At 45.5% G+C, this 14,205-nt stretch overlaps 1 protein-coding gene across 5 annotated transcripts in view; it reads left to right on the forward strand.

Moving 5' to 3' along the window:
• Positions 1–1,034: 1,034 nt before the first annotated feature.
• Positions 1,035–14,205, forward strand: part of TDP1 (tyrosyl-DNA phosphodiesterase 1) — a 71,006-nt gene continuing 57,835 nt past the window's right edge. For 2 of the 5 annotated variants that reach the window (XR_016020927.1, XM_019744831.3), the window contains exons 1-5: positions 1,038–1,190; positions 3,027–3,595; positions 6,940–6,983; positions 8,173–8,228; positions 11,704–11,800. Coding sequence is in view for 4 of the 5 variants with exons in the window: in XM_019744831.3 (XP_019600390.3) it covers positions 3,037–3,595; positions 6,940–6,983; positions 8,173–8,228; positions 11,704–11,800 (756 nt within the window). In the remaining variant the exon portion in view is untranslated. Of the gene's footprint in view, positions 1,256–1,387; positions 1,691–3,026; positions 3,596–6,939; positions 6,984–8,172; positions 8,229–11,703; positions 11,801–14,205 lie in introns of those variants that run through there. The other 3 variants (XM_074327054.2, XM_074327053.2, XM_088797448.1) reach the window with 3 other exon arrangements.

The raw sequence follows: 14,205 nt of genomic DNA on the forward strand, positions 1-14,205 counted from the left end.
CAGTCCTATTGGCCAGAGGCTTTGTTTAACAACGTTTCCTTGGAACAGCCTATGGCGAGGAGGCTCCCAGGTCCGCCCCCAGCGCTCCGCCCCGTCTAGACCCCTTAACTGCTTGCGCGCGGATGGGGATCCAGCTCACTTAGGTGCTGCTGCAATGTCTCCTGCGTGATTCATTTTCTCTGCCCACACCTCGCAATAAATTACTTTTGATACTTTTGATCTACGGCACTGTGATATTATAGGAGACACAAAGAGAGTGTGAACAAAGCATAAAAGGAACCAAACAAAACGAGCCAAGTGCAGGATTCACGTACAGATCATCAGCAAGTCATGGGGGTCCAACCCTCCGGGGTCTGTTTTGTCCCCCCAGGTAACCCCAACACCTAGCACGATGCCTGGCACAAAGCAAACCAACTGAGCTCTTAGAACGTTTATGGCAAGTTATTTCATTCAATCCTCTGGGAGAGGAGCCTGGTATGAAAGAAACTCCGAGAACAAATAGTATAAATAGCACTGAGCCTAAATTCCATAGCAAACATCCTTATTAAAGGCAAGGAATCTGGAGTGGGAGATTACAAAGGAGTTTATCTCAGACCCTTCTGTCAGTAAGATTAAAACACACCTGTTTCAAACAGGCATTGCAGGTCGAATCCGATGGGAGCTCATTTAACCTTTTATTTCACAGCAGGTTTTACAGTGTGCGCCCCAGGCGAGCCCGCTTCTCTCGGGACAGAGGACGTCTCTCAGCCCTCAGCTGCCTCTAAACTCAGTTGATCCTGTCTCTGCCTTTACAACAAACCCCCCCAGCATCGAGCCCCAGGAGCCTGAAGCTGACTATGAAGATCCCTGTTAAATGGGATGACTTTTGCTAATTTACTAAGGGAGAAAGGAGGTAACACTTCTTTTTCCTCTTTCCCTCTTTGTGGAAGTGGTCAGGAGGTGAGCCCCTCCTGGGAGCACCCCCGGCAGCCCCTCTTATGTGGTGACCTTTAGGACCCAGCGGCGAGCGTCCCGGAAGGGGAAGAGGCAGGGCCGAGACGAGCGCGCCGCGGCCGGGAGACTTTGAACTGCGCGCAGGCGCGGCGGCCACCGGCTCTCGGATCCTCAGGTGTGCGTCCTGTGGCTGTGGAAGCCGGCTCGCGACCCTGCATCTTTCGGCTCGGTCGCGGTGCGCGGCGTCCCGCGAAGTCGTGAGTAACTGGGTGGGGCTGGAGGCGGATCCGGAGGGAAGGGGAGCATCTTGTAACGACACTAGGTAGGGTTCCCTCTTGGGCCTCGGCTACGTGTTAGGCGCGAGCAGCGGGCGCTGCAGACATCCGCGTCCTGCCGGGCCTGTGGGCGTGAAGGGTCCCCCTGCTCTGGTTCTTATTCTGGCTTCTCCACGTGGTAGGTGGGTGCTCTCGGCTCTAAGGAGTGATAGCGAGCGCACGTTGAGCGTTTACCCTTTGCCACGCACTTCACCCGTCCGTGTTGTTTCCCCACAAATGGGAACCGTCGTGGTACTTAGGGTAGACTTGTGAGAGTAAAGTGAGTTTATACCCCGGGAAGCGCTTCGAATTGTGCCTGGCCCGAGGGAAGCGCACAGGAAAGTTAGCAGCTGTCCTTCCTCAACGTACCCCGAATCTACTCTCTTCGCTCCGTCCCCACCGCCTTCATCAGCTCCCCGAGTCCCTGCAGGAGGCGTCCCCAGGTATTATTCTGTCTCATACCTGAAAAATGTAAGGAATGTCTGTAAAGATATCTTGGCTTTTGCTGGTGTCGTTTATTTTTGTCTTGGTCTGGTTTCCCCCCCTAAAATATAAGCTCTTCTAGGACAGAAACTGTTTCTATATTGTTAACTATTTATTCCCAGTGCTTGGCACATAGTAGCTGCTGAATAAGTAATTGTTGAATGAATGAACTCTGGGAGGTAGGAATGATACCCCTTTTACAGAGGAGGAAACTGAGGTTCAGCAGTCATGTAACCTGCCCAAGTGTACATTTACCACCTGGTAATGACTGGATTTGAAATTGGGACTTACATTTGCCCACTACTGGCCACACAGGGTCTCAGTTGAGGGACCTGGCTCCCATGTCCTACTGATGGTCTGCAAGCTCTATAAGCAGCTGGGAGTGGGAAAGAATTGCCCCCGCCAGCTGGAGGTGGTGTAATGCCGGAGAGGAAGAGCTGGCAGCTTTAAGGAGTACCCATTTGCATCCGCAGATTTTCTTTTAACTCCTTGATAAAAGCTCCAACATTCCAAGTTGGCATTGGTGGGAGAATTTCTTCAGATTTTCATCCTCCTTGGCATCTGTTTTCCTCTTCTGAGATCAAGCAAGTGGAAATTAAACTGTGTGGTTTAGAAAATAAAATAGTGATTTGCTTCAGTACAAGTTCTTCTCTGCAGGTTTTAGTAGTGAGGTTTAGGAGCAGGCCAGTAAGATAATTATTAAGTTAGTTGGGTCCTCAGGGAAGTACTGCTAAAATGTGTGTACAGAATTCGTCATTTGACACTGTCAGGGACTTTGTTAAGCTTTGTGATAAGGAGCTTGTCTTCGGGGAAGTAAGAAATAGTTACTGAAGTCCTTCAGGCTCCCATGCCTTGGTGAGGGACAGACTGTCAATTAAAATTTGAGCGTAATCAGAATGACTCTTGAAATTCTTTAAATTGGCCTTAATCCCAAGCACCTATTGGAAGCTTCAGGGTCAAGAATAAACATTTTGTATTGTTTTAGACTTTGCCTCAACCCCCTTTCCTGGGGCATCTAAGAATAAGGTCTAGATGGAAAGACTAAGGGAGAGGAGGAGAAGGTGACCAGGGTTTTTGCTATCACTGTATTTGCCAAATTCCTGTAGCAGGTTCTGATAACACGCTTCCTAACACCTATAAAGTCACTGATGTTGGTCATGTGGTTTAACATCTGGTAGGTATCAGGTGCACTTATGTGTTGCGGACACTCATATGACGGGAATTGGAGAGCAATAGAGTTTGCCAGTGGCAACTAGAAGAATGGAAAATAATGATATTTCTATCTTTTGTTTCCAGAGGAAGTATAATGTCTCAGGAGGGTGATTATGGGAGGTGGACGATATCCAGTAGTGATGAAAGTGAGGAGGAAAAGCCCAAAGTGGACAAGCCGTCTACCTCTCTTCTCCCCCATGCTGGGCAGGAAGCAGCATATGAGCCAAGGTACACCTGTTCCGAGGCTCGGAAAGCCGCCCACCGGAGGAAAAGGTCTCCCTTGAAATTCAGCAACACAGATGCAGTTCCAGAAGTTTCACCTCCCAAAAGGCAGAAGAGTGGTTCCCAGGAAGACCTAGGTTGGTGTCTCTCCAGCAGCGATGATGAACTGCCACCAGAAATGCAGCAGAAACCGGCTAAGGAAGTGGTGATCAAAGAGGAGAAAGACCGCTCCCCTCCCAAAGACTGTGCTACCCCAAGAGCTGGAAATCACGTCCGCCAGGGGCTCAAAGAGGAGGAAGAAGAGTATGAAACATCAGGGGAGGGCCAGGACATTTGGGACATGTTGGATAAAGGGAACCCCTTCCAATTTTACCTCACTAGAGTCTCGGGAATTAAGCCGAAGTATAACTCTGGAGCCCTCCACATCAAGGGTAAGTGATGCTGGCGTTCCTTGGAGAAACCAGGTAGCCTGGAATGATCTCCAAGAGCCCTTCTTCATGGTCTTAACTCCCCAGGAAAAAGAAAAATACCGCTTTGAGGAGCCAAATGCATGAGTTGGACAGCAAATTTTGCTTCGGTCAGGAAATCAGAGGGTATTTTTCTCAGCCCCACAGACCAACCAACCAGTTGCACACTTAGTGCAATGTTTAGAATTGTTTAACTTTTAAGTTAAAGATTAAATTTGATCCATAACAATTTATTAATGGTAGCAAATACTTGATCAGAGCATCACCTAAAACTTGTTTAAAATGCACATTCTTGGTCATCACCCAGATTCAGTGAATCAAACTCGGAACAGAGACCCCCAACAATCCTTTTAGGGGATTCTAATGTCCAAATAAATTTGAGAACCACTATTTGGAAGGCTGGTTTTGGTTCCTGGTGAAGAGCAAAAAAAAGAATGCCAGCATGCAAATAGATGTTTCAGTTCTGAACCAAAACATGGTCTTTGGTGGTTTGGGTTATTTCCCAGGGGTGTCTGTGTGATATTATATATATTTGCCCTTCATCCCTGGTTATATTTGGTTTTTGTCCTAGGCTCTTAAAAGGGCTCTACAGTAATGGTCAAAGAAGTATATTTTGTTATTCATAACAAGCCCTTTTCAACCACACATGGGTTTATGTTAATGAGGTGACTTTTGGAAAGCCCCTAAGAATGAGGGATTCGTTGCCAGGGGAACCAATGACTGATTAAAGTTGGAACTTGAAGCCTCACCCCTCACCTTCAGGGAGGGGAAAGGGGCTAGAGGTTGAGTTAATCACTAATGGCCAATGTTTTAATTGAGCATGCCCTTGTAATGAAACCTTTAAAAAAAAAAAAAAATCCCTAACTCAAGGGGATCAGAGAGATTCCAGGTTGGTGAACACGCAGAGATGCTGCACCTGGAGAGGGCATGGAAGGTCCATACCCCTGCCCCCATACCTTGCCCACGCATCTCTTCCATCGGCTCTCCCTGAGTTGTATCCTTTTATAGCAATATAATATGTATACTTTATATAATAACTAGTAATGTAGTAAATAAGTGCTTTCCTGCATTCTGTGAGGCTTTCTAGCAAGTTATCGAACCCAAGGAGGAGATCGGGGGAACCCCCAAGTTACAGCTTCATAGTAGAGGAGGTCTGGATTTGGACTCGTGATTGGTGTCTGAGGTGGGAGCATTTTTGTGGGATTGAGCCCTTCACCTGTGGGATCTGATGCCAACTCCAGGTGGATGGTGTCAGAATTGAATGAAATTGCAGGACACCCAGCTGCTGTCTGCAGAGAATTAGAGAATCGGTCTGTGTGCAAAACCCTGTACAATTGGTGTCAGAAGTATCAGGTGATGAGAAAGTTTTCCTTTAAGGGAGAACAGCAGGTGCTCTAGAATCCAAGCACAGGATTTGAATTCTGGCGTCACCATTCACTTGCTGTGTGGGGTAATTAACACAGGACCGAACATTCTTCCAGTTTCAGTTTACTCATCTTTAAACTGGGGATTCAATCAAAAGGGAGAAAAATACATGAAGTGATCAGCATAATATACTCACGTGGCATATACGCAAAATAAACATTACCCTTATTTCAGATTACCTTTTTTTCAAGCCCACACTCAAGAATAGAGTATGTTCACTATCGATAGTGTTTTAATTACATATCAAATGTATAATTGCATATTACATATCTTCTCTGTGGTGTATAAATGTTGGTGTATTTAATTCCATACTGTAAGGGAGTATGGTTTTTGGTTTTTGGTTTTCATTTTGAGAATCTCTTGTCTAGGTTCTCTGAAGAAATATTAGATCTCAATGTTTTTGTTTTGTTTTATTGGAGATTGACAGGAAATCATTAGAGAACTATGCAAGCTTTTGCTCTGCATAATAAAATGATAAAGACCGACTATTAGCACCAAGATATTGAGGAAGGGGAGGTAACATTAGGATAGGAGCTTTCGTATAGATTCCTTACTTTAATCCGCACAACAGCCTTATGAGTAGATGTTACAATTGCCCTCCTTGGCAGGTGACAGATCTGTAGTCTAGAGAAGTTGCATAACCTACCCAAGGTCACAGCTGGTAAATGATAGAGCTGGGATTTAAATCCTGACATTCGGCATCAGAATCTATGCTCTTAACTGATATACTGCTCCAACATACGGAGTGGTGCACGTGGTATCTACAAAACTGTAGATTGTTTAGAAGATCTCATGGAGGAAGAGGGACTTCAAATAGGCCCAAAAAGGTAGGTAAAATTTAGAGAGGTAGAAAGAGTGGCCAGTGGAGGCAAAGTAGAAGACACCATCAAGGACTGTATTACATTTTATCTCACGATGGTGCAACTCTCCTTAAAGATAGAGTTTCTTTAAGAGGATTTCTTTGTTCCTTTAACTTTGTACCAGGCATCTGGCTCATGTCTGGAAGATAGGTCAAATGAATGAATGAGTCCATTCTGAATCCTCAGAGACACTGGTGTTAAGAGCAGAAGTGCGGGAGTCACACAGCCTGGGTTCAGATCCAATCGCTCCCTTCCTAGCTGTGTGGCCATGGGCGGCCTCCTAAGGAGAAACTCGTTGTCAACAAAATGGGAATGAATGACAGACCCCATCAGAGGATGGCTGTGGGGAGTAGGAGATGATACATGGAAAGTGCCCGGAACGGTGCCTGGCACCTCGTAGGTCCTGCACAGGTGCGGCTGTGAGAACCCAGGATGGTGAGAATGAGCGTGTGCTTCCTCTCACGGGGTAGGTTATGAGAAGTGAGCTTTCTGACCTACCCGAAGTCAAGCTTGAATGCACGTGAGGTTGGGCCTCCTTACATATGACGTGGGGTGCTAAAAATGGGAGCTTAGAGCTGTGGTGCCTCTGCCCTCTCCTCAGGAAGCAAGTGCTCTCAGGCTCCGGGGGAGCCATCTTGTCCGGGCTCGGGGAGGTTTCCTGCAGAGGGACTTAAATGAGTACTTGAAGGAGATAGACAATAAGAGATCCGGAAAGAAGAACATGTATCATTGTCTTTTTCTGGCAATTTCTAAAATGGAGTAGTCATCCAGTATTGAAGTTGTAGATTTTAGTTTTACATTATATTTTGTTAAAGAATACATAATAAGTACCATTAAACAGCACAGAGAAATTTTCTTGTAAAATTTATGGAACATTAAAGTCTAGCTTTGTAACTTCTCAGTTCACTGTTTGCTAAGCCAAACTTTGATCATCAGGGACTATTTAATAAGTCAGTTGTGATTGTTATTACTAGAGAATTTTTGTCAAAATACGAATTAGATTTAAATGTTTTGTCTTCTCAGATATTTTATCTCCTCTATTTGGGACGCTTGTATCTTCAGCACAGGTGAGTTTACACTTGTGGTTTTTTTATTGTTGGTTTTTTTCTTGGATGAAAGGGGACAAATAATTAAACAACAGCGTAAGAAAAGGTGAGTGCTGGGGACCTGTGTCTCAGTCCTGTGCGGGGTCCCCAAGACAGCACATAGCACAGCCGCCGCTGTGGGCTCCGCAGCCATCAGCATGGAACATGGATGCCCCTATCAGTGGATCTCCTGGCTCTGGATTAGGCTGCAAGGACTGGCTAAGAAATCTCTTCGGAAATTACAGCCTGAAGGACTTCTATTTGGGACACTGATCATCTTATGGGACTCTGCTGCAACCCCTACCCCCCCCCCCCCCCCCCCCGGTGGTGTAACCAAGTCAAGTTTGATTTGATTTAGAAAAGTAAGACATTTCTAGTGCCAACCAAAAAGAAGTGAGTAACAGTTGTGGCTACTTCTGAATGTTTGCTCCTGCCTGACGGAGCTGGTGCCTTTGTGTTGATAAATCACATTAAGGCTCCAGGCTCTCAGTAAATAGTCAATAAAAAGGCCATGTCCCTAAAGAAAGCACGCAAGCCTTTCTGTACCTTTCATGTTCCACCTGGCCTCGGGAACCCTGGTCTCCAGATGGAAGGTGGTGTGGCTGTGTGAGTTCTCTTACCTACATGGAGTCACTGTGTCCAGGAGGAGGGTCGGGGTTACCCAGGTGTGGGGAGGATCCCCCATAGGTGAGCCCAGTGTAGAATTGGGAGCCAAGATGTAATTGTTCTACGCCTAGTGAATGTCCGGTCAAGGTGCCTTTTTGCAAAGCTAGCTCATAAGTTAGGCTGAAAGGAAATGTTCTTTTCTCAGTGTCCTTTTTATAATCACCTGGGGAAAGGATACATTTATAATTCCTTTTATTTAAATTAATTAGAGAGCCCTCAGAAATAACAAAAACAAATGCTGCCAAAGGACGCAGAGAACATTTCCTTAGCACCTGTTTTCTCATGTACTGCACTGATTCCAATTCCTTGAACCATGTATTCCCTTCAAGATGTATTTTAGGTTTGTTGATGAGTATTGCAGCATCACTCTCCAGGTTTATAAATTAGACATGTAGTTCATCGTTATTTTAGAGTTTCTTTCAATTTAATAGTCAGACAGTTCTCCTTATTGACTGCTTGGCTAAATTACCCGTGACTTAGTTCCTTTTCTCTCCCCTCCATCTAGTTTAACTACTGCTTTGACGTGGACTGGCTCATAAAACAGTATCCACCCGAGTTCAGGTGAGTTCCACAGGATGATAGGTGGCATCGTAACTGTAACGGGGCTTTAAACCAAAGATTTGTGCTTCTCAGACACCTGCTGACCATTTTTATGAGTATGTCTTTTGAAACCATCGAAATCGTACAAACGTTAAGGTCTATTGGGAAAACAGCATTTTTTGATCTATTCTAACTGATCAGATGCATTCCTTAGATAGATTTTAGCATTTTCCTCCATTGTTGTGTCCAGAAGTAGATAAGGACAAATTCTAACCCAAATAAGAGAACTTTATGTCCAGGGTTAATGTGAAGGAAAAGATCTCTGCCACCTGCTTTGCAGAACTGTAAGCATGCCACATGTGGCCAGCCTGGAACGCTTCACTTAGCGCGCAGTGCTGTTCTGAGAATCTTTCTCAAATGGTTCTTCTTATAGTTTAGGAGTTAATGAAGGGGGTCATAGGACCTTCCCTCATCCAGGTTATGGAGGTGATGGATTTTCAGTCTGTTTCCTGCAGTTCCTCAGCCTGAGGTTAGGCAATGCAGACCAAATGAAGATAGCATGACACGGTTTCTGACACATGTACATGGCAGAATCCATAACGAGGAAGAGGAATGCACCTACAGGGAAGATGATTGTCGGGGTCCTCAAAAGTCCTTGGTGCATTTAGGGAGCACTCTGTGGGAACCTTCATCGTTAACGGTAGATCAAATGCTGTGAAGTTTCCCAAGCGGCTTTGGCACAAAGGACTTGTATTTGACATGTCACACGTAGGATGAGTTATAGCCGCATGTGACAGAAAACCCAAAATAATAGTGGCTTAAACAAAGAAAGGAAAAAATTTCTCCAGCCCAAGAAGACCAGGTGATAGACATTCATGGTCTGGATTGGGGGCTGCCATGGTCTCGGGGACTTAGCCACCCCTCTGTCTTTCTTTCCCACCATCCCGGTGTGCGTGTCACTTCAGTCTTCAGAGTCACCTCATGGTCCAGGATGGCACCTGAAGCTCCAGATCACTGGTCTGTGTTCCAGGTAGCACGAAGGAGAAAGGGGGAGAAGGGCAAAAGGGGTGCCCCCCTCGGAGCAGCCTTCCTGGAAGTCCCACACAGCACCTGCTCATCTTTCATTGGGTGGAACTCAGGCACGGTTATAACCAGCTCTGAAAGAGGCTGCAAATGGAGTCTTAGCTGAGCACACCTTGTGCTGAACAAGATCTGGGGTGTGTTAGGAAAGAAGGGAGACTGCATGCTGGGAGGCAACGAGCAGTCTCTGCCGCAGGCCCCTCGCCAGAAGCGGCCCTGGGAGCTGCATTGGCACTGTTACTTTTTGTCCCTTTGCTTTTCAAAGATCTTGGAATCAAATTGGCACGCCTTTCAAGTGTTGCCAAAGTATAGGGTACAATTCCTTTACTATCTGTTATGGGTTGAATTGTCGTACCCCAAAAAAGCTCTGTTGGAGTCTCAACCCCCAGTACCACTGAATGGAACCTTATTTGGAGAAAGTTTTTGAAAGACATAATCAAGTTAAAATGAGGTAATTAGGGTGGGTTTTAATCTAACATGACAGGTGCCCTTATAAGAAGGGGAGATTTGGACACGGACACAGACACAGAGTGAAGACACAGGGAGAACACCATCTCCCAGTCTGGGAACTCCCGAGGTTCCCAGAAGTGAGGAGAAAGGCCTGGAATACATCCTTCCCTCCCAGCCCTCAGAAGGAGCCAGCCCTGCCGACACCTTGGTCTCAGACTTCTTGCTCCCAGAACTGTGAGACAAAAGATTTCTGTTGTTTCAGCCGCCCAGTTTGTGGTACTTGGTTATGGCCGCCCCAGCAAACTAGTACAGTAGTCCTAGTACAAACTAGGACTCTTTGAGTAACTATAGTCGAGGGACAGAAGAGTCCTGCCTGTCCCATCACCCACTCATTGCTGATGGCACCTTGGGAATGCCACCAGGAACATTGTCAGGAGGAGGAATGACCTATATGTCAAGTTAAGGTAACGTCCAGAACTTAGATAAAGAAAAATTCAGATCGTGACGGTGTGTACCTTCTGACGTGGTCATTCAGATGCTGCCTGTAATAGATTCTCTTGAGAAACAACCTACGGGACACAGGTAGAGGGAGATTTGTTGTGAGTAATTGGCTGCAGCAGGAACAAAACAAATTCCCCACTTTTTGTTCTACCCAGGCCCTCAACAATTGGATGCCCACCCGCAATGGGGAGGGCCGACTGCTTTATTAAGCCCACCAATTCAAATGCTAATCTCATCTGGAAACCCCCAGACAGACAGACAGACAGACCCAGAAATAATGTTTTATCGGAACACCCCTTGGCCCAAATCAAGGTGACACATAAAATTAACCATCACACACTGCCTTTTTGTGATAGTTTATAGATCCAATAAATTTGAAGGAATTCAGACTTCTGGCTGTAATGTTTAATCTTTTTTTTTTTTTTTTAAGTCCTGATGATCTGGTAACACTATGCAGGTGATAGATATGTGAGTGTCTCTTACATGATTCTGTACCGTTTTTATAGTTGTAAAATATAAAAATTTTCCAAATAGGAAAAAGTTGGGAAGGCGTGTTCTTCGTTTTATTTAACCTAATATGTTAGAATGAAGTTCATTAGGTAGCCAGGCATTCGTACCGGAAGTGTATTTTCGATAATGTTTCTTCGTAGTTGTCCCTTCATGTATGGTAGAGAATCATCCTGCACTGTGACTGATAAATGTGGAAGTGGCTACAGTTGTTCATCTTGACTGCTCTTTGGAGGAAAAGCCAAATTTTTGTTTTGTTGGGAGCACTTGTAAAGATATATTGATTTCTAAGGATTATCTTGCTTTAAATTAACTGGAGAAGATTATGGTTCCCTTGAAAGCCTTTTTGATCTATTCCTGGAGAGTATTTTTACATGGTCTTTAGGAATTCGAAAATACAGCGTTTTCCATGTACCTCGGACTCTGTTTCATTAAAATATAACGTTACCTATTAGTGAGTCTGCGTCGTGCCGTAGTCCTGGGCCTGTTGACTCCGGTATCTTGGGGAGTCTAGTGCAGTACCGAGCACACAGTAGGAGCTCGGTGAATACAGGCCTAACAAGGTAATTCACTGCTTGTTCCAAAACAAGGAAAAGAAATGAGCATCATGCTATACAACAGTAATTATATATCTTCTAATCTGTCTGAGTTTAAACATATTAACACAGAGTTAGCTATATGCCCTTTGGGACCAATGAATGTAATTCATTACTCAAGGGCTTTCTTGAGTCACAGCCCCACAGGGTCCCAGCAGAGCTTTAAGATCGGGCCACGTGGCTGCATTATAAAGGTAACTGGTTAGGGTAGATTAACTGATCCCTGCTGTGTGTGAGCCTGTGCTCAGTCACGACAGAGGCCAGGAGCACGTGTCGGGTGACAAGGAAGCTAGCGTTCCTTCATTGGGCAAGAGTCCGGCTTTATGAACAACATATTTTAAACACTTCTGGTCTCTTTTCAGGAAGAAACCGATCCTGCTTGTGCATGGTGATAAGCGAGAAGCTAAGGCTCATTTACAGGCTGAGGCAAAGCCTTACAAAAACATCTCCCTGTGCCAGGTGAGCTGCCTATTGCCGTTGGAGATCATGCTTGGTCTGAGAGTTGGAAGGGAATTCAGTCTCTCCACCTGCCTCGGGCAGGAACCCTCTCTCCAGCATCCCCAACAGATATTTGTCTAGCCGTGGCGCAAATACTTCCTGAGATAGCCCACCCTATTGGTGGGGAGCCCGTGTGGTTAGAACGATTTTTCTTTACATTGACCTGATAGCTCTGTGTTAGTCAGGATTCTTCAGAGAAACAACCAGTAGGGGGGTGGGTATGTATGTATATAGAGAGATTTTTTCTTTTTTCTTTTTAAACGTTTATTTAAGTGTTTTTTGGGGACCCATCAGCTCCAAGTCAAGTAGTTTCAAGTTAGTGGTGGAGGGTGCAGCTCACAGTGGCCCATGTGGGGATTGAACCGGCAACCTTGTGAAGAGTCCCACACTCTAACCAACTGAGCTATCCGGCCGTTCCCATAGAGGTGTTTTTTAAAAAGAATTGGCTCATGTGGTTGTGGAGGCTGCTGGCAAGTCCAGCATGCACAGGGTGGGCCAGCAGGCTGGACACCCGGGGCAGAGTCCATGGTGCAGTCTGAGCCCACAGGCAGTCTGGAGACTGAATTCCCTCTTCCTTTGAGAAGCCGGTCTTTTCCCTCTAAAGGCCTTCAACTGATTGGATGAGGCCCACCTGCATTGTGGAGAGTAATCTGCCTTACGCAGAGTCTACTGAGGTAAATCGTAATCTCATCTAAAAAATACCTTCACTGCCACATGTGCCTAAATACCTGGATCCTGTGGCCTAGCCAAGCTGATGTGTAACATTAACCATCCCAGTCTGCCTCTGTGTAACTTCCACACATTGGGCCTGACTTTCCCCCCTGGAGCCACATAGAATAATCCTCCTTGCATGTATCAGTGATGCTGATATTTGAAGTTATCTCCCTTAGGTTTCTCACTTTCTTCGGTTGTATTTGATGTAACATGGATTCCCATTCTTTCCCAGCCTCTCCTCTACTTGTCCTCAGGTTGCCTCTAGTTAGTCTGTGTGCCTCTCTAAACCTGGGTTTCCGCACTGAGATTTTACCACTGTGCTTTACGTAGTTGGAGTTTGAAAACTTTCCTCTTCCCAACGTGTTCGTGGCTCACCTTCTACACAGAGATGTCTTTGCTTAGCAGTTCCTTAAAATCCCATTGTTTTGCTTTTGTTTTCCAAAAAGCAGAAAAGGTTAAACTGCAGTAGGATAGCTCTCATCAGACTAACAGTGGGCAGAAAGTAAGGTAATAGGAATCTTGAAAACCAGTGATTAAATCAATAGAAATAGCATTTTTCAAATACTACCTGTACTGAAAAGTTGAGGAGAGGGTGTGGCGAGCCTGCTGGCATGCTCCAGGCCTGCCACTAGAGGGCGCAACGAGCCGCCATCCCCCAAACCTGTGCAAAGAGCTGTTCAGAAGCTCCCAAATCTGGTCTGAGGTACAGGAAGATTGTGGCTCATCCTAATCTTTTGAAATATCTTTGTATCTTGTCTATTAGATGAATTCTTGACTTTGACGTCGATCAGAGGATCAGTGGATGCTAACACTTCTCCCATTTTGCACATATGGGGCTGGAGGCCACAGATTGAGGCCTTCTGGTGGTCACGGTTCAGACTGCCGGGATTTGGTCCCGGCTCTCCATCTTCTAGGTGTGTCATTCTGGGCTCGTCACTTACCCTCTTCGAGCCTAATTTCTTTTCAGACTTGCTAATACTATTCTTCACAGGGTTGTGCCTTTGTCCCCAGGAGCACCTGTTAAATATTGTCAGTTGAAGTTATTACCATCCTTATTTTTGTGCTTAGACTTGCCCAAAAGCCTACAACTTATAGCAAAACTTCCACACATTGGGCCAAGTCGCTTGACCATTGCTTTTTCTGAGCCAAATAATCAATTTACAGAGTGGCAGTCTTCATTCTGATTTTGTAATTTTAGAGACATGAAATACAATTCCCTGCTCTCTCATCTGTGCCCAGACCACACAATGCATGCTGGTCCGTGAGCATGCTCAGAGTGTAAGAGCATAGTGAACTGGCCCACCTGTCTGAGCATCCGCAAAACAGGGCTGAGTCATACTCACCTGTGTGTGCCAGGTTGCCCATCACTGCCCGCAGCAAACAGCTCCACCCCTCTGTCATGTGGTTGGGGGGAGGGTACAGCATGGGTTTACACCCATAAGCCCCCTTTCCTCAGCACTTCAAATACTTTTTTTCATTTACTCCTGACAACTCACTGAACCCCCTAACAGTATGCGCATTTTAAAGAGGAAAAAGGTGAGGCACAGAGATTGAAATTTTTTCCAAAATCATGCAAAGTTGTGAAACTAGGATTTGTGAGTTCCTAACTGCTATTTTGACGGTTCTATTTTATTTTAACTCTTTCATAGCCT

Source organism: Rhinolophus sinicus, chromosome 3 (genome assembly GCF_057876585.1).
Source record: "Rhinolophus sinicus isolate RSI-liver-muscle chromosome 3, RSI-T2T, whole genome shotgun sequence".
Lineage (NCBI taxonomy): Eukaryota > Metazoa > Chordata > Mammalia > Chiroptera > Rhinolophidae > Rhinolophus > Rhinolophus sinicus.